Source organism: Plodia interpunctella, chromosome 18 (assembly GCF_027563975.2).
Source record: "Plodia interpunctella isolate USDA-ARS_2022_Savannah chromosome 18, ilPloInte3.2, whole genome shotgun sequence".
Classification (NCBI taxonomy): domain Eukaryota; kingdom Metazoa; phylum Arthropoda; class Insecta; order Lepidoptera; family Pyralidae; genus Plodia; species Plodia interpunctella.
The window spans coordinates 6,405,459-6,425,180 of NC_071311.1; the positions used below are offsets into that span (position 1 = coordinate 6,405,459).

Consider the following 19,722-nt stretch of genomic DNA (forward strand, 5'->3'; position numbering starts at 1 on the left):
CTTCTAACTTAAAAGCTATGCTCTTGTCGGTGGAGTATTCTCCACAGTAAAATTCTTTATCTAGTTTGACATGATTTCTATTATTCGCTAAGAAATAAAAACAAATGGAAAACATGTGATGGTGGCGCTAGCGTGCGGCTAGATGGCGCTTTAGCTAAAACACTTACCAAAGGCTCTTTCTTCCTAGCAGGTCTTGGCAAAGGTGGTCCCGGTATTGTTGGCGATGAGCTCTTCAATCCAACAGCGACAGTAGAAGCTATGCTGGTGTCCGGGGGGTCGTCGTGGTCGTGCGGGGGCCGGGGCGGGGGGCGCACCGCGATGACGTCAGCGGGCTTCTTGGGGGGGAGCGGGGGCGGGGGGGAGCTGCCGCTCGTAGAGTGGCCGGACGCGCGAGGGCGGGCCGTCGAGGTTATATTGATGTCGGTGCTCTACAATTGTGATTGAATATTGTGTTTTGAGATCTTTCTTTCTAAGATTGACCTGAATCTTGTATGTTGATATTTATGTATAATACAATAATATTTTATTGCACAAATGAGTTACATAGTTGACATAATTACAGAAAAAGTATAAGATTTAGGTATATTATAAAACATACCTACATCATATACTAATTTTTTTTTTAATATCTCAAGACACAAGTCTCGAACTTACTTTAGGGCTAATTTAAACTATGTAATTTTTCCTTTATAATCTGTATCTTCTTTGTTCGCAGTTAAACAAAATAGGGTTTACTTTGTGTTAAGCTATAATTTTAATTTGAACTTTGTTTATGTATATGTCCTTGTAAAGCTAAATAAAACTAAATAATATATACCTGCCGTGGAAGCCTCGGCGACTTCGACGCCGGCTCCGGCGGCAGCGTGACTTGCAGCGGCCCATTAAATACATTCTTCTCCCCATTCTCAGTCTTATCATTCTCCCTACCGAACCTCTTGTCGCCCAACCGCGAAACACGCGGAAACTCTTGCATCGTGGTGAACGGATCATCTTTGAACGAGTCAAATGGATCCGTATTATCAAAAGGATCCGTTTCCGCAAACGGATCCGCTGTGAACAAATTCCCTGAGAAAAGCGGCTTGGATACCGTCACGGATCCGCCGGAATGTCTGCTCAATGACGTCATAGTGGTCGCCTGACTGTAGTCGGGCAATTCAGAATTGGTCAACTCTGTCACTAGAGACTGCGGTTGTACGAGGTCTTTGAGCACTTTCTTTGGCGGGTTTTTGAGCTCCTGAAAGAATAGTTTTTTGTCAACGTAAGGTTTGCTTCGGCCGGTGCCGAGGGGGTCTAGTTCGGTGAATACGTCGTAACTGAGCGACGCCGCCGCGGGCTGGCCCACCTGCAACACCAGGGACGCTCCGTCAGACTCAACACGACCATAACGCACAGACATGACACTCACATATGGCCTATATTACTTTTGTTTAACAGTCATTGTCAAATGTCTGGTTCTACAAACCGCCAACATTTTGCTATAAAAATTATACTTTTACGCGTATCAAGATCATTGCAAAATTAAATTTTTGATTCTTTGAATGAACACTGAAACATGTGCAAAAAATACAATACCGATAAAACATAAATACAAGATTCCAAAACATCTGAACTGAAATATTGAAAGTAAGATGAAGGAGCTATTATTCTATATGTCGTCGCCTGATCGGCTGCTGGTTATATACCATTAGCCTCATCATTTACTAGGGCATATCACAAAGTGCCGGCGTATCTGCCCAACATGGGCATATCATAAAGTGCATGCCCCGGTATATCACGATTTGGCTGATTCAAAGATCGGACGACGACAAATTAGAATGTGTAACGAAATAAATACGTCGTAAACCTACCTCGAAATTCGTGTCATGTCTGCAGGTAATTTAGTGTATTGGTAGAACTCACGATCAACTTTTAGTCATGCATAGGAAGCTCATACATTGTACACTTTGCTTCAACATAGGATGAGTTACTACCTGTTAAATGTATGTTTAGATTCATGGATTCATATATTATATTGATCTGTCGGATTGTGTTTTTTTAAACATTTATTTTTGTTTGTAACTTGAAAAAATGTTGTGACCAGTACGTACCCTATATACTTAAGCGTGCATATTTTACATTTTATTACCAATCCTCGATAAGGACTATCACCTTTTTACGAGTACTATAAGACTATATATATTATCATCAACTATTTAACATACCTATACTGCTAGAACACTGGCTTTCCTTATTGATGGATAAGAAGGATGGCACATATCACTGGTCGACTTTCATTCATTTGCTTAATGGCATCTGACATTACGAATACCGCCATCTAGTGGCAGTAGACACATAAACACAATCTCAATCAAATCTTAATCCAAACACGAGAGATGAGACAGAGTATAAAGTTATTACTCGTCATCACTATGATCAAAACATAGTATAAAACAAAGTTCGCTTCGTGCTGTATGTCTGTCCCTATGTATGCTTTGATCTTTAAACCTACGCAACAGATTTTCATGTAAGTTTTTAATAGATAGTTCGATTCCCGTGGAAGGTTTAGGTATATAATTATGTATTGACCCGAGCGAAGGCGTGACAGGTCGCTAGTCGTACATTAAACAGATAGTAACAAAGTTGATAGTGCGCTACAAGCCAGGAGTCGCAACATCAAGGGACGCCACAGGGACCGCTCTAGTTGTCTCGTGGGCCAGCGGGCGGCTACTAAGGTGTGGCACAATAATATTGCTAAATAGATCAATGTGTGACGTTACAGGTAAAGGTGCCTTATGGCACGTTTACATTTACCCGCGTAACATCAATGGCCAATTTGTTCGAATAGAAGCATTAGGGTCATGCGTCATGAAAAAGTCCCTGAACGCGGCGCTACTGTCGCTGACAACAAGAAAGTAGCCGATACATTATTTATAGTTCTTCATTTTGCCACGGGACTTCTTTCGTGAAGCGGTTTCTACCAATTTTGTTTGTAAAATAATTAACTAATTGTGTTTTCAAAATGAAGTAACGTTTACTTCATTTTGTATATTATTGTGCCATGTTTAAATCTATATAAATATATTTATTGTATTGAAGACGGCCAAAGATGAAAATAATATGCGTCATTGTAATTGATCAAAAAAAATTATTTGTCAATTTCAGTCTATTGCAAATATATTTTCTCACCTTTAGCCATTTTCGTAAAAAAATAAACATAAAAACAAATCGAGGAGAAATAAAACCAATAATGCAGGAGGAGACATTTTATTTGTTCTGTTTTAAGGAAATATGACATAAGCGAAGGGGATATGTGAATCATGCTCATTGGTAGTGTTTTTAAGATTTTCTGATATGGAAATACGAGCTATCATTTCGCTCACTAGGTGGCGCAACTTGCCAAGTGAGTTACTGTTACTACGGTTTCAATTTAAAAAAGCCCGCACACATGCGCACTGTGCACACATTCAAACTGGACACGGACATTTAAATTTTCTACACCAGCATTTTGGGCGCATTTGCAACTGGCACTCCAGTTACAAATGTTTTTATTTTTTTGTGAAATATTACTGGCCGTATCTAATGCATATGACACGCTGTATAAAACATTTACGCGGTTTGTATATGTAGCCCTTTAAATAAAATGGAATAACACAAAAAGCTAGGGATTTTTCTACCTGTTATACATTAAAATCTGTATAATTGAAAAAAAAATAAACGGTGGCGAATATGTTTAATATGAGGTTATAAACATTAAAATTTAATGCTATGTTCGGAAACATGCACCGGGCTCCAGACTTTTGGGCCAAACAGCGCGAAACGCGAGTGTGGAATTCCTTTCACTTGCAATATCTCTTTCTCTTTCTACACCCACAAGCTCTTGCTCGATTTCGCGCCATAAGCCTGTTTGGCGTTTTAAACCACGTGACTAACAGATACAGGTCGTGACAGGACAGGTAATAGAGAGACAGTACATGAAACACACAACATGCAATAATTTAGGCTAGAGACGTGAACGGAGGGCGCAATACGAGTTTGCTATTGACATTTTACTACAGAAATCGATCGCGGAGCAACACAATCAAATCACAAATGCGGTATGGTTGTCGTCGCGTCAGAATGCCGCAATGTGATTGGTTATCTGCGTCTCTGAGAATAGAATCGACAGTGAATTGCAAACCCACATTTCGCATTTAGAAGAGAGTGCAGTTTTCATCTATCAAAGGGGATGGGTTCACGATCAGTATTTTCCTAAAAAGTCCGGCGCAAAATCAACTAAAGGCGGAAATACATCAGTGGTTTGCACACTAACTTCTGGACAATTCATTAAAATCCTCAAAGTTGAATTATAATACTGTAAAACGATTATGAATTAAAATTAAAAATACCGATGCATAAACCCATTTGTCTATTACCAACACAGACGCAGTCACGTGCCTGCCAAAAACAAAAAAATAATGAATAGAAAACTCACCGGAGGTTCGATCAAGTTTTCGATCGCCGTGGTAATAGTTTCGAACTCGCTCGTAGAGGTCAAGTCGAAGGGCAGCGCGGACGATGAAGCGCACGTGACGGAGGTCGCGGACGTCTTGCCGGGGGACAGCGCGGGGCGCGCGGCGGGCGTGCTGCGGCCGCGGGTCGACGACCCCGACGGCGGAGGGGGGAGGAGGCCTTTCTGCAAGGGATATTTGGGTAGAGCTGTAAAATGATATACATGTCCAAAACATCTACAATCTTACGTCTCAAGTCAAATACTTGCTAAATACATTATGCAGAACTGACAACTACAATGTCATTTCAATACGTGACACCTTTATATATACCCGTGCAAAGCCTGGGCGGGTCGCTAGTATCTATATAATGTGTGTTGTCAGTTTTTACCAATAAAACGTTTTTATCTATCTATTTATCTCAATTTACCTGACTGGAGGGCATAATGAAGGAGTCTCCGAAAGGGTCGGTGGAGGGGGTGAGCCCCTCCACCTGCGTGAGTCCCCTCCTCAGAGAGCTCAGCTCCTGCTCCAGGTCCACCAGCTCCGCCACGCCTCCTTCCGCGGTGGCGTCCGATGTCTTCGACGAGCTGCTTTCGCCCGTCGATGTTATTACCTGAAAAAAAAAGAAACAAATATTTAAAAAATAGATAACTTCCCCTCTATTTCTTTCGTAAATTTTCCATGAATTAATATTATCTTAAATCTATTTTTACCCATCTGCGGCCGACTGTACTAGACATTATCATAAAGGCTGAACCGAGGTGCGACCGTAGTTAGGCACGATACACCTAGGTGTGACCAACGAAGACCGGCATATAGGTCTAGCCGAAATGATAAAAGCTGAACCTGATCTAGGTCTATCCGAATATTAGTAGCCTCCGCCTATATGTAACCAAATTAAAAAAATATGTGTAATTAAATTCCTCTCCTGTACAATTGTTTTTTGTACTAATTAAATAAAAATAAAATAAACAAATGAGACTGGCTGCACCTACGTCTAGCCGGCTAAATTTAGCAGCCGCACTTCCAGGTTTAGCCGTAGCACATATAATAAAATAAAAACGCGAAAGTGTACGAATATTGCTTCTCACAAATTTCTTGGTTACGATTATGAATGAACTATAACACCATTGTTATTTTACGAAAACATACGCATTTCGAATAAGAATACCACATTTAAAGGCAGTATGTTCGTGAAAGTGTGAAATGATTGTTATACTCGAGTGACCAATGAGGTCGCAGCACAAGGTTGGGCGAATGGTCCGGTCCTCTTATTGTGTCTACGTGAATGAATATTTTAAGGTCTATCACAAATGCATCGCGTTTGAATTTGATTTTGAATACAAATAGTAATCAAAGTCGAAATCTATGTGGATATTTTTTTAAGTAATAAATTTTGATGATGAGTTACAATGTGCTATCCCCACACACCAGGGACATTGCCGGGCCTTGTCTTCTAAGGAATTTTAAAAATACCAGTAGGTATACCGTTATGTAGGATTCTATAATATGGTTGTGACATATACGTTTAACATGAACTTGACACATGTCCGTGCCGAGCTCTCCTGCCACGGCTCTGATGTGTCCCCACACATATAAGTAAGTATAAAAATAAATTACGTATTCTCGTATACATCTAGATTTAAACCGATGTGCTGATAAGGTTCACGAATTAAATCGTCAAACTATATCATTTTGAAACCACAACACTATAAGAGCTCCAAGTAGATATCGTTGAACTGTTTAAAACGTCAACTAGGTACACACTGTGAGTGCACATGCATTAGAAGAAACTAACATAATTGATTACACTGTTTTAATATTCTATTTTTGAACTGTTATATATACCTATTGCGATTTTTGCATTTTTAAAGTTTTAAAACACTGGCATAAAAATAGAAAACTCACATTTTTCTTAAATCTAACAACTTTAGTGCGGAAAAAGCGCGCGTGCGGCATATTCCCAGTTCCCGACTGGCCGTGTTCTGAAAATTATGCGAGTTATGCTGTTGACATTACGTGTATGTTTTGACTCGTGCCGCCGCACCGGTGCGCGCAAACATGCCATTCAAATGGTGATGCACTCGATTTTCGAATTGCGAAATCTCGAGGATTTTCATAAAGACACGCACTTTTTTTAAAGAAAAATATATTATGGCGATATTGACAACATTCGATTTTGGAATTGTGAGATCTCAAAGATTTTCACATAGACGGACTTCTTAAGAAAAAGTGAACTAAACAATCAACCAGTGTGCAGGGGGATTACCACAAAACTTTTATTGTATCTAAGTAGGTTTTTCTCGATGTTTTCCTTCAAGAGGAGAGCTAAATCCTTGGTTGACATCTAGCTAGCAGCTGTAAGAGCCAACTAAGAGACAAACCTTCCCTCCATTTTGCGTCATGGCTCAAAGGCTCAGAGTCGTAATTATATGGAATATACACACGAACACATCCACTTCCTAAGAAATAATAATCTACTACGATGACGACTATACATACGTTAGATTAATACGCAAACTCATGTGGCAGTAGGATTCGAACCTTTCGGTCCACCGGCGGCCATCTTAACCACTGCACCATCACCACTTCTGAAACTGCACTCAAAATGTAGTATTCTTCATACCTTAGCTTTAGGTTCGACGGCAGGGGTGTGCCGCACAAGGCTACTGGTAACAGTCTTCCCCTCCAACTGTTGCTTGGCCATTTCTACTTCTTTCTTCTTCAGTTCGAACACTACTTGGAACAGGTCCCTCATTGCTATCACTACCTGGAATTTAAATATATTTCATTAACTTTCGCTTAAATAATGTAACGTTAAATCAATGTTGAGAAAACTCTTTCTGGGATAAGTCCGCGACTGTATTGCATGCGTCTTCGTTTTGTTGTAACGTCTTTTCTATAATTATGTATTTTCAGTGTGTATAAAGTATTTGTGTACAAATAATCAAATCCTAGGCTGATGAATATGATGATATAACTTACTTGACTAGCTGCTTTATCAGTCTTGATGCCGAAGAACCGGTGGCCGGTGTCCGGGGAGCCGAATATGTACCCGAACGCGCGGGAATCCGTCATGTCTTGCGCGATGAAGGATATCTTGTGTACCGGGTGGTGGTATAGCGAGTCCTGGTGAGAACAAATTATTTATTACTGTTATTTAAAGAGGTTAGGGTAAAGTTGGCGGCCCCATTGAATTTTCTCATTTTCGGAAAGAGTAATGTCAAGGGGAAATACCTTTTACTTTATTAATTTCTAAACTATATTTGATCACACTAAGGCTTCGTTGGTACAGGCTTTTTTTTTTATTTTATCCTAACTAATATTATATATAAATGCGAAAGTAAGTTTGTTTATTTGTTACCTTTTCACGCTCTATCTATTCAACCAATCTTCTTGATATTTTGCATACATATAGTTTGAAGTATGGAGAAGAGTGCCTTTCATCCCGGAAAAGTAATGGGGGCGAAGCCGCGGTTAAAAGCTAGTCTTATTTTTAAAAAGGTACAATCTCAGATCCATCCTCTTGTTAATTCTGAAATCCTAATGACAATTGCACACAACACTTTCAGTAAACATTTAATACGTGCAAACACTACCTGTTTGCAAGTGGTTAAGTAAATAATCTGTATCTAAACTTCTTAATTAGCTTAGCATTGGTTATAGAATCGAACATGTCGAATCGAGTAGCCGTGATACAAATTAAGTGGTAACAATTAAATAAATAATAATAAACATGTTACCCCCATGTCCTCTATTTCTTGATCGATACTTCTTCGAAGGCTAACCATTCAAGGAAAATCCTATCGTTAATCTCTCTTTCAAGTCATTTGTCTCTTACAGCGATACATACATGGTCTGTGGCTAATAGCTTAAATTATACTAAAAGCTCGATACACCAACATTACTCTAGTAAGTAGTAGTAGTCTCTGCCACAGTATAGTAGGAATATCGCGTGATGCCAGTAAATAAAGTCCGTAATGTAAAACCATACTCAAATATTTTTATTATACCGTGGTCTACCAGCTAAGTAGGGGTAAGTATAGGAAGGAAGTAATATTATGGTTCCGAGTGAAAGATTAGCGACGGAACTTTAACTGTGATAGGCATGGTGATAGGTATATGTCGCAGCCAGCGCGTCTAATTGACAAACGTCACCGTTTTGTAAATTAGTGAGATTGTGGTAACGATGCGTTCTTCAAAGCGGCGTTCTACATTTAATTTTATGTTTCACACGAACAACAGCTTCAACCATATTGTTTATACGACATTTTACACATGGGCATCTACTAAAACGACTATTTGGCCATTTGAGCCGCGACGTAAAAATACGCTCGTTCGAACGCTCCTGAGACGACGAGAGGAGATTGGAGTTCAATAAAGGCTGGTGCAGCCTTTACTTTAGCAACAAAATGTATAGTCTAAACTAATAATCTACACTCAAAAAGTTATTAGATTAAGCATTAGATCAAGCCTAGCTATTCGTATATATCACAACTTTAAAATATATTTAAAGAATGCATAGACCATAAGACCATAAGTGACTCCGAAGTTCCTAGTGTCAATGATCGTTGTCATCTTTAGTTGTCACTGTATACTTACCCCCGTCTTATCATCGCGCAAGCGCAGTCCATCGATAGCCACGTGGACCTGAATCCTTTGCTTGTGCTCGCCAGCAGCACGGATCGCCATTTTCAAATCCGCCAGTGCTTCTTGGCACATTCTGTCACCGCGCGCTTCCGGCACTTCCAGCACGCCTATCAGTTTGGCGCGAAATGACACCCCTTCGCCGAGGAAGCGGCCAGGCTCGTTCTTGTCTATGGTGCAATTTGAATTTGAAATTATTTGGATGTCAAAATATTCTACTTCATGGCTGTATGGGCTCTAGTCTATATCGCTCTGCCTTTCCACATGACTAAAAGTTACCACTAATATACTGGAATCAGAGGGTATTTTACCACCTCATTCAAAGGACAAGTAGATAATGCCGAGCCTAATAAACTTTTCCAGAAATAAATTGCTAGACGCATGTCCCAATTCATGAGTCCACATTGATTAGTTGATTGTCTAATTCATACAAGAAACTATACGCTTAGCTTAACTATAATTTATCTATTTTTGTAGTATCTTGTTTTATTTTAATATTATTTCGATATTGAAGGTAAAAAGTCATCAGAGCAAGTGAGGGACAGAGAGGGAGTGACAGTTAACTCAGAAATTGAATCATCGCTAAAAACCTCATACTCTGCATCCTAACATAAACACAACCAAAACTCAGGTTTATAAACAAATCACAAAGCAAAGCAGTTAGTTTCTACATTTTTATCAACTAAACACAATGTATTAGTATGTAAACAAAGCTGTCTAAATTTAAAAGCAAATTATTTGGCACATATCTCGAATTCACACAACTCTACAAATTTTCATACAAGGACGCATAAATTGGTGACGGCACTAACTTGTTTAATGTTGTCATTACTACTGCTACAGTTTAACCTACCTTTGGCCAGAAGGCTTTTTAATTCGGATTTTTTTAGTGTCATATTAATTTATCCACTTTAGACAATATAACACGAGTGAGTGCAAAATAAAAGTGAACGCGGTTGTCCTATTTCGGTCCCTGTTTACGGTGCATCATTGCCAGTTTAATTAAATTTCCTGTTTTTAAATTTAGAATCTCGGGAGAAGCCAGGACGCGATGATATGTCAGGCAGGATCATGAAAATGAGGTCTACTTTTTTACTAGATCTATGTTTAATTGTTGTAATACTAGCTATGAATTTTGTATGTGTTCATTGCGAGAATAAAAAATAAATCCACTGTAGATAGAGATTGACGTTATTGTCTGTACTTTAAAATAGTAACAAAGAAACTGATGTATTTATATTATAACAGTAATAGTATTGTAACAGCTCTTATATGATCTGAAAGAAGTGCATAACTTAATTTAGGACTCTCCCATAGTTGTTCAAATAAAACCGTTGAATACACTGTGTGCTTAAACTTAATTAATAAGAAAAACACCGACAATTCGCAAAATTAAACGTGCTAGCTAAATATAATTTTGAATCTAGTGGTTAAATTCTATCAATAAAACAAGCTTTATTTTTATTACTCACTGGTTCGAATACGAACCGTAGATGATATTTCAACCCACGTCAATCTCCGGTTGTTATGAAATGCAGCGTTTCCTCTATTCCACCGAGAGGAAACAAAGCGACGAGATTATTGTATGTCACAGTGCCGTCAAATACACAACATACCTTTGTTGGTTACAATACTAACTAATGTACATGAGCACTAGGCATGCGATACAACCAGCAAGCATGGATTGGACACAGGTTACTCACCGAACTGCCGCAAGAGATGCTGGAAATGACACACCTGCATTATGCCCCGTACAAACCGACAAAAAGCTTAGTCTCCCCTCCGATCCGCTGCATATTCGCCTCGGGCCCACAACACACCCTCTGTCCAAAACACCAGGGGGTCACTAATTATGACATAGCACGTGAATGATAAGTGCCAGCTGATCATATTAGTAGTAACGCCAGCCGAACCATGCAGTTACATGATGAAACAGAAATCGCAAAATATAACAAAAAGACTAGATGCGATACCGTGGTCTTACACTTAGCGCTATCTAACACCGCATAACCGTATAAAAAAAATTGTACAAAAATATCGTAAGTGAAAAAGCATCGAGCGAACACTTGGAGAACTCACATTTGCAAGGGCTGGTTTTCTTACGGAGGGTTTGCATTGGAAATTCAGTCGGTAACTTGTGATTAAACATCGGTACAGTTAAATCCGTCTCACTGAAACGGGAGTACACTACTGGAGTACACTGGACGCGATACGAGGCACTTTTGTTAAATGCAATCGAGTTTCACTATGAGATTTATTGATTTTTTGTGGCCGTGGTTGGTTTAGGTTTGGATATTGGCCGAATTCACCGATAGGTAAAAATGAGATAATTTCGATGTGTAAAATGGAAGTATAGAGATAGATGATTTTATTGTTAACATAGAGTGTTTATAACAGGGATGACACGGACGTGCGATGGCGGCCGGCACGGGCTGCTCACTCACACAGCGCGCGCACCGCGCACTCCGTGTGTGAAGGGTGTCGCCGCACACCAGCGCAGATCTACCCCTAATCAATATTCGCTGCCGATCTCCGTCGTACTGTACCCTCAATGAAACTTAGTTAACATGACGGCGTAACTTTTAGCCAGTTTAGTTATGATGGATGACCAGTACAAGAAAATTATTTTTAACTTTTTTAAAATTTGTTATATATTTTTTTAAGCTTGAAGAATTTCCATTTTGATTAAAATATATATATAGAATAGACACATATGTTTTCATTGTTACATAGGCAATTATATGCGTAACTTAGCACATACCTTTGTAATTTATTTATTTACCAAAGTACTCTTAATTAATTACTATTTTATATTTTCTTGACTTTGATCTGACGCAATATTTACCGCCGTGGCCGCATAAATATGGAAAATGGACTTATTATTTTTTAAACTTTACGAATGCACATAACTCATATTGTAGGTATGGTCTTTCTGCCCCGCATAGGTATAGGTACACCCCGACTTCAGAATATCTATACCGCCTGATATTGGCGCGACGGAACTCTTAATGCGATTAGATGGTACGATTAGATGATATCCAGGACAAACAAGTTATATTTGTTTTTTCATAATATTTTTATGTATTTTCAGCATTAAAAAAAGAAACAACATCATCTTTTCTGTTGAGCAAACAAATCTCTTCTCAGTCATGTAAGACCTGCATATAACCTAATTAGAAAAATCACGAAATAAATTTAGAATTAAGTCTATTAGCGCACAAGAATATTCAAAAATAGTCATGCACAATGTAAAATCTAAAGCGATTCCATAAATATACATAAGTACAACATGTATGAAGAATTTACGTCCTGCCATTAGTACAGACAAAGCGAGTAACTATAGTGAACATATTATAAAGGATGTAAATTCTTAACATAATAATGCACAGATGCCGATGATAAATAACAAGACGTTTGCTCATTTACATTCGTCTTGTGAAGATAACACACATACCTACATATGTATCTGTATGCTATGTCCACTATTTGATAAGTTTCTACACAGATAAGTTTCAACAGCTTTGTCTATACTACATGTATGACATACTTTTCTTAAGATTCTTTGACACTTTAATATTTTCATTAAAGTAGTATTATTATTCATTACTAGCTGAGCCCCGGGGCTTCGCTTCCTTGGGAATTTCGAGTTAAAAAGTACCCTATGTATTATTTCAAGTTATACCTATTCTACCCGTATACTCGATTAGTAGGATAGCATAAATGCGAAAGTTTGTGGGGATTTATGTGGACATATACGTGAGTATGTTTGTTACTCTTTCACGCAAAATCTACTGGAGGATTATTATGTTTGGTACATGGGTAGAATATAACATGGGGTACTTTTTATGCCGAAATTCCCACGGGAGCTAAGCCCCGGGGCGCAGCTACTTTATAATATTAGTAGGTCTTCCAGATTGGGGAAGCCAGTGCAAGCTGAAGAGGCAAGGTCGTTCCCCTCCCCATTTTAACAATATATTGTAACATCTTTTGTATGTATACCCTTTTTATAGCGTGTCTGTTGCTGCTGCTGGGCAAAGGCCTCCCATTTTGTCGTCCATCTGTTATTATTTCATTATATATAATACATTTTACATTCATAGCTACTTTATTGAATTAACATTATCATGTACAAGATCGATAACATATCAATAAATTTTAAATATTGCTTTTGTGCTGTAATTTATTTTTGATTGTTGAAAACAATTTTTATAATCTTTCACAATTTGATTCGCCTACATTGCATTTAATATGTAATGATTTTAAAGATATTTTCTTTGAGTTCCTTCAAATTTCAAAAGCAATGAATTTTTGTCCTTTTTCAATAAGGTAAATAAATATATTAGGACAAATCACACAGATTGAGCTAGCCCCAAAGTAAGTTCGAGACTTGTGTCATCGGATACTAACTCAACGATACTATATTCTATAACAAATACATATATAGATAAACATCCAAGACCCGGGTCAATCTGAAAAAGATCATTTCCCATCATGACCCGACCGGGGATCGAACCTGGGACCTCCAGTGTAGCAGTCCGGCGTGATGACCATTAGGCCACAGAGGTCGTCAAAGGTGTTTCAACACCCCAGCCAGACCATAGACAAATAAATTTGTAAAGAGTTGCCCGCGACTTTGTTCATGTGGACTCTATGAGTCCAATGAATTATAAATAATAAAGCGAGGATGTTTATTATTTTGTTATGCTAAACCAGCTGGACTGATTTTATCAAAGATTATATACAATCTGATTCTTTGTCATCGAAAATTAGGCATAACCTGTAGAGCCTTCACCATGTGGAGGTACTACCATTGCATAAGTTATGATACACTCATAAATCATAATCTTAAACTATGAAATAAGTAAAATTTCTTATTGTGCTGAACAACTTTTGCCGTTATGGTGTAACGTAAAATGGATGGACAAAATTCAAAGGAATTATAATAATTTGATATCACTAACATTATTTAAACTTGCTACCAGTTACAAAATCAGCCCAGTGGTTTAGCTGTGAAAGTGTGACGGACAGACAAACTATCACCATTATAATTAGTATAAAGGAAACAACATAAAATAAATGCACATGCTTAAACATGAGTTGATATTAAGTTGAATTATATTGTAAGAGTTGTAACTTAGTTTGTTTATTTTTTTGCTTAAAGCTAGTAAAAACCGTGAAAATTAAGTATGGGTGACTCAAATAAAGTTCCTTGATTATAATAGTAATTTCCAATCATGTTCAGTGTTCAAAATAACAGACATAATGTTGCAGTAAGTATATTAATAATGTTGAGAAGTCAATTTTCTGATTTGAAGTTTGGTGATTTATTAGGATTGATAGTGTAGCACTACTTTATTGTATTTTATCTAGTACTTTAAATATTTTTTATAACAAAATTTTCAGAAATATGTTGGTGTATCAATAACACATTTATTTATTAAATTTATTATTATTATTTAAATTTATTATTTAGTATTACTTTTTTATGTCAAGCAAATACAAATAAACGTTATTTGTATCACATGTAGAAGCTCAAATGAAAATTGACTTTCACAAGTTCTATGGCTCCCACAAGAAAATACGTAAATAAATAAGTACACGTAGGGAAATTGATTACCGAAAAAAGAAGCAAACATACCTTTGAAAACTGCCATTGTTTTTAATTTATTTGCACAAAGGTCCCTCAGGTTGTTTGTTCTGATTATTATGTGTTACTTATTAGTGTTGTTCTCTGTAAGTCTTTAAAACAATACAAACAGTATCATTATTTATTGACTTACTTTATTATAGAATTGATTTAAAATACACACAAGCGCACACTTACATTGCAATTTGCATTGCTTTGCTATTGCTTTACCTATATTTGACGACTGGTTGATTGGCCGAATTTGACAACATTTGACATACTATTGACATTGATAGACGACGAGCTTCTTTTTAGCAAATGGTACGAAGTTCATCAATCGATAGAGCTATTAATTACCTAGGTTACTTTTCAATTTGTAGTAGCCTAATAGCTGCAAAAGAGTAGCCAAATGACCCAATAAACTTAGATCTAGCCCATACAGAGTTTATCCGGTTAAACCTAGCTGACGTGTAGAGTGACAGATTGATTGCAAACAAAGTGTATTTGTGTATTTGTGGGGTTTCTTGCGTGTTTGTCTTATAGTTCTTATAGTTTGGTTGGACCATGGAATTAGTACCTACTAAGGTATTCCGTATGTACTACAATCAGAGCGGTCAAACCAATACTGTTTATTTCTAGTTTCTCTACACTACTTGTTTATATTAAGTTATAGGACTCAGACACAGCTATCACGACCTTCCTGCAAAATGCTATATAATAATATAAATAATGCTATATATAATAATAATAACTCAGACAATCATCATTTACCTTACCTTGTCCCATCATCTGGGGTCGGCGCAAAATGTCTGTTCCCTCCACAATTCTCTATCTTTTGCCATATTTGGATCCACCCCCAGTAACTTCATATCCTCCCTGACACAATCCATCCATCTCTTCCTAGGCTTTTCTCGTTCTCTATATCCATGTACCTTCCTACTTAAAGCTTTCCTCAGTAAATGATTCTCTTCTCTCCTCATCACGTGTCCAAACCAACCGAGTCTATTACATCTAATTTTATCATTTATAGGCGCAATTTTCAAACTTCCTCCGATATAAATATTCCTTACCCTGTCCGTTCTTGTAACCCCGCACATCCAGCGTAACATCCGCATTTCGGTAGAGTGAAGTCTCTTTTCGTCCTGCACTTTGGTAGCCCAACATTCCGATCCATACATAATTACAGGTCTCACAACAGCTTTCTAAATCTTACCCTTCAACTTTATCGGCAACTTTGGGTCGCATATAGTGCCGGTCACTTCTCTCCACTTCTGCCATCCCGGGTTGATTCGTCGCTTTACCTCCTTATCTTCTTCTCTTCTCCGTCACTCTGGAGTAACGAGCCTAAATACTTAAAATCAGAGCAAACAAGGTAAGAGGCTACTATCAATAGTGAGAGCTACTTTATTGTTTATTGGAATCACCACCAAAATCACAAAACAGATACTTTGTTTTGGATCTGCTGATTTTCAAGCCAACAGATTGCTTCCACATATTGAGTCTGCTCTGTAAAAGTGTACCTTCTTCTAACTCAGACAATATATATAGCTAATATAATGTAACAATATCTAATAATAACTCAAGCACAAAGCTATTTACTAAACATACTAAACACAAATTAAAAGTTTAATTGGTCACCAAAATAATATTGAAAAATTATTTACAATATACATTAGTAATCAAATTGACTTCTTCCGCTCTTGAGCCGTAGGTATAATGCTCAAGACAAGAGCGATTCTGATTGTAATAGTGTCAGTCATAAATTAGTACCATTTCTAGAACGAGTTCAAAAAGCAATATAAATTCTTTAAACACCTATCTAATATTCTCTAAACACCATCAGTATTTTTAATTCATTTAACAAGGGAGGGATGTAGCGTATGTGAACCTACATACACTGTCTCGTGTGTCTAGAATCAATGGTCTAGAAATATTTTTACTAAATCCATGGGTTAGACAAAAATAAATATTGTCAACTGTCAAAGAAAAATAATGTCATGGAGTTAAAATATAAATATAAAATAGAAGTTGGAAAGAATTGTTTGTAAGTTTTATTTTTGTATGTGATTGGGAAATGAATAATATTACATAGTATGTCTTTAATACTTAAAACAGAACATTTCACTTTACTAGATCACAGGAAACATACTCTCTGCTTGTATGAAAAAGTAAAATCTGATGGACATGTATCAAACTTAGGATTATTATTGAGACTGTTTTCTATATTGAGCCAGGACAATAAAACAGTTAGGAGAAAAAGATGCCACGAAGAAATTAAAGCTCATGACGAGGTTTGCACCAATTTACAAGTTTACTTATTTATTTATTTAAGTACACAACAAATTGTAGTATAAACTGTACATTACTAGCCAGTGGATGAATCCATTTGATGGAGTCCCATCCTTAAAATTGAAGTGCACTTATTTTTCTATTTAACAATCTTGAATACTAGGTACTGTTCATACGGAATTAGAGCCTTAACAGTTTTATATAGTGAAAATGGAGATTAAGTATTTTTATCACTTAATTTCCGTTTTGTGAGTTCTTTAAATAACTTATGATTTTAGACCTTATTAGTGAGAGAACAATTCAAGAGATTCTTGTTGGAAATTAGTTTTGAAGTGAAAAATGAACTTACAAAGAAATACAATGTGTTAAATACACATGCCGTGAGGGATTTAGCTCAAGAGCTTCACAAATCTACCATTTTTGCCTTTAGTGGAATGAATGGAGGGAACAATTTAGATGTACCTTTGAAATGTAAAATTATGGATAATTACTTTTTAATACCAAGTAATTCAAGGTATGCATCATGTGATACACTTAAATTAAATTTATGTATCTAATAATTAATGGTGAAAGAATCTCCATCATTTTTATGCATTAAAATTAACAATGTTGTTATTCATATAGTAATCTCAATGAAATAATTGGAGATAGCAAATAATATCAGTAGGTATTCTAAATTTGAGTTAATAATTGATATAAGAAATGAGAAAGTAACAAATTATACAATTTTCAGGTTTCTTTGTGGCTGTGTTAAGGAGCAATGTCTAAAGTTGAAAGGAAATAAATATGACATAGTTGTTGCTGATCCACCCTGGTGGAATAAGTACATAAGGAGACTGAAAGGGGCAAATGATAAGTTAAGGTGCTTAATTAATTTTTTGATTAGTTGTTTAATGATTTATTTAAAAATGATAATTTATACTCATATTTTAGAATTGTTTCTCCTGTTTTATATTGACATTAATTTTGTTAATTGATTTTTAAGGTTTACCATACCTTATACTCATTGATCTGACATCAAATTTGTTTTTTAAATGCAGAAACTTTGTGTTAGATAAAGTTAATTGTGGTAGATAGATAAAGATTTATTATTATTTCAGCTACAGCATGATGTACAATGAAGATATAGCATCAATACCAGTCCGAGACCTGTTGTCACCAAACTGCCTCATAGCCATGTGGTGTACCAACTCTCCTAGCAATATATCCGCTGTCAAAGACTTAATATTCCCTTCATGGGGAGTGGAATATGTCACAACTTGGTACTGGCTGAAGGTCACTGTAGACTTGGAGCCCGTTTGTGCCTTCAGTGGAGGAAGTAAAAAGCAGCCGTATGAGAGAATAATTCTAGGCAAAGTTGGTGAGGTTTTAGACTTGCCCGACTCTCATTTAGTTGTCAGTGTGCCTAGTGCATTGCATTCTCATAAGCCACCATTGTTAGGTGAGTATTTTATGATATACTGACATTTTTTTTTTATGGCTCAAGTTAATCTCAACCTTGACATTGGCAAAATGTCAGGCGAAGATGGAGCAATGAAACTTAAAAAAAATATGCAAACAATTGAGCAGGAATTGAACCCCCTGTATATATATATGAATATATAAGTTTTTACTTAACGAACGCTTTCACCTATTTTTAGACTTTGAACTATATTCAATCCTTATTTCTCTAAGCAAAGGCAATTCAATATGCAAGTTAATATATGGCTGCATGGCGTGTAGTCCCGTCCTAGAATAGGAACCATTCCACATACTCCATGGATGTCGCTACAGTATTATTAATATATCAACAATAGCATTTTCAAGGAGTGTTAACATAGTGTAGGCAGCCGATTTCAAAATCACAGCTGAATCTTCAAAATTTTAATATTTATTTATTACACTGACACCAGGCTTCGCTATACAGCAAATGCAACCTGAAACACGCTTTATATAGTGTTTTATGAATCATCCAAATTCATCCCAATTGAACTTAGTAAGAGTTGTTTTAATGAGTGTTTTGACTTGGTCGACTCATACCTTTCATATACATATTTTATTATTCTTATAGGTTCCTACAAAACATAGGAGTTTGAAATTACATTTCAAATGTGAGTTTAGAGTGGTAACCCACTAGTTGACTAAATAACTTTATGAATAGGGTTTATTTTAATTGATCTCTGTCACTGATTTGTGTTATTATATTGCAGATATATTATCACAATACGTAAAGAGCACACACCGTCCACAAGTGCTAGAGTTGTTTGCGCGGTATCTTTTACCGAACACCACGAGCGTTGGTTACGAACCGTTGAAATGGCAACACATCTCCTTGTACGAAGAGGTTACGTAAGATTAATAAAATATATTTTTAAAATTATTAATTCTTTTTTGCGTGTCGACGCTCCATCGATTTCTGAATTAGATTTTACCGTATATTGTGTCACTGCCACTGGTTTGTTGGTTGCCAACTTTAAATCTTTCTGAGTGCAGGAGTTAACGTGCTTTGTATTGTAGAAAACTATAATACTTTCTACTAAAATTATTTATGTACTGCGGCATAATCTGTTAAAATATTTTTTAATTTCGCTCACCACATACTTAGGTTCTTATTCTGTTTTCTCTCTAGGATCATTTCGGTTCAAATTCGGTCGAGTAGTTCTTAATGCCGGATATACATTATAAGCGAACTCGGACAGTTCGTGCATTGCG

The 19,722-nt window shown here is 36.8% G+C and overlaps 3 protein-coding genes across 9 annotated transcripts in view; 1 reads left to right on the forward strand and 2 right to left on the reverse strand.

The window, feature by feature from the left end:
* Dab (Disabled) overlaps window positions 1–14,985 on the reverse strand; it is a 29,260-nt gene extending 14,275 nt beyond the window's left edge. The window contains exons 1-9 of one of the 7 annotated variants that reach the window (XM_053758876.1): window positions 14,755–14,985; window positions 10,820–10,939; window positions 9,072–9,286; window positions 7,455–7,598; window positions 7,096–7,239; window positions 4,897–5,082; window positions 4,451–4,651; window positions 818–1,342; window positions 168–428 (exon numbers count right to left, since the gene is read on the reverse strand). In XM_053758876.1, the coding sequence (XP_053614851.1) occupies window positions 168–428; window positions 818–1,342; window positions 4,451–4,651; window positions 4,897–5,082; window positions 7,096–7,239; window positions 7,455–7,598; window positions 9,072–9,286; window positions 10,820–10,859 (1,716 nt within the window). In that variant the 5' untranslated portion in view covers window positions 10,860–10,939; window positions 14,755–14,985. Of the gene's footprint in view, window positions 1–167; window positions 429–817; window positions 1,343–4,450; window positions 4,652–4,896; window positions 5,083–7,095; window positions 7,240–7,454; window positions 7,599–9,071; window positions 9,287–9,969; window positions 10,940–11,195; window positions 11,329–14,754 lie in introns of those variants that run through there. The other 6 variants (XM_053758875.1, XM_064436542.1, XM_053758874.1 and 3 more) reach the window with 6 other exon arrangements.
* LOC128677784 (UDP-glucose 4-epimerase-like) overlaps window positions 1–19,722 on the reverse strand; it is a 41,423-nt gene that overhangs the window by 13,663 nt on the left and 8,038 nt on the right. The gene's annotated exons all lie outside the window — the stretch shown is intronic.
* On the forward strand, window positions 16,793–19,390 carry Mettl4 (Methyltransferase like 4). Its single transcript, XM_053758882.2, has 5 exons — window positions 16,793–17,033; window positions 17,310–17,545; window positions 17,765–17,893; window positions 18,132–18,472; window positions 19,221–19,390. Exons 1-5 carry the CDS (start codon window positions 16,836–16,838, stop codon window positions 19,361–19,363), a joined length of 1,047 nt encoding a protein of 348 aa, XP_053614857.1. The 5' UTR covers window positions 16,793–16,835; the 3' UTR covers window positions 19,364–19,390.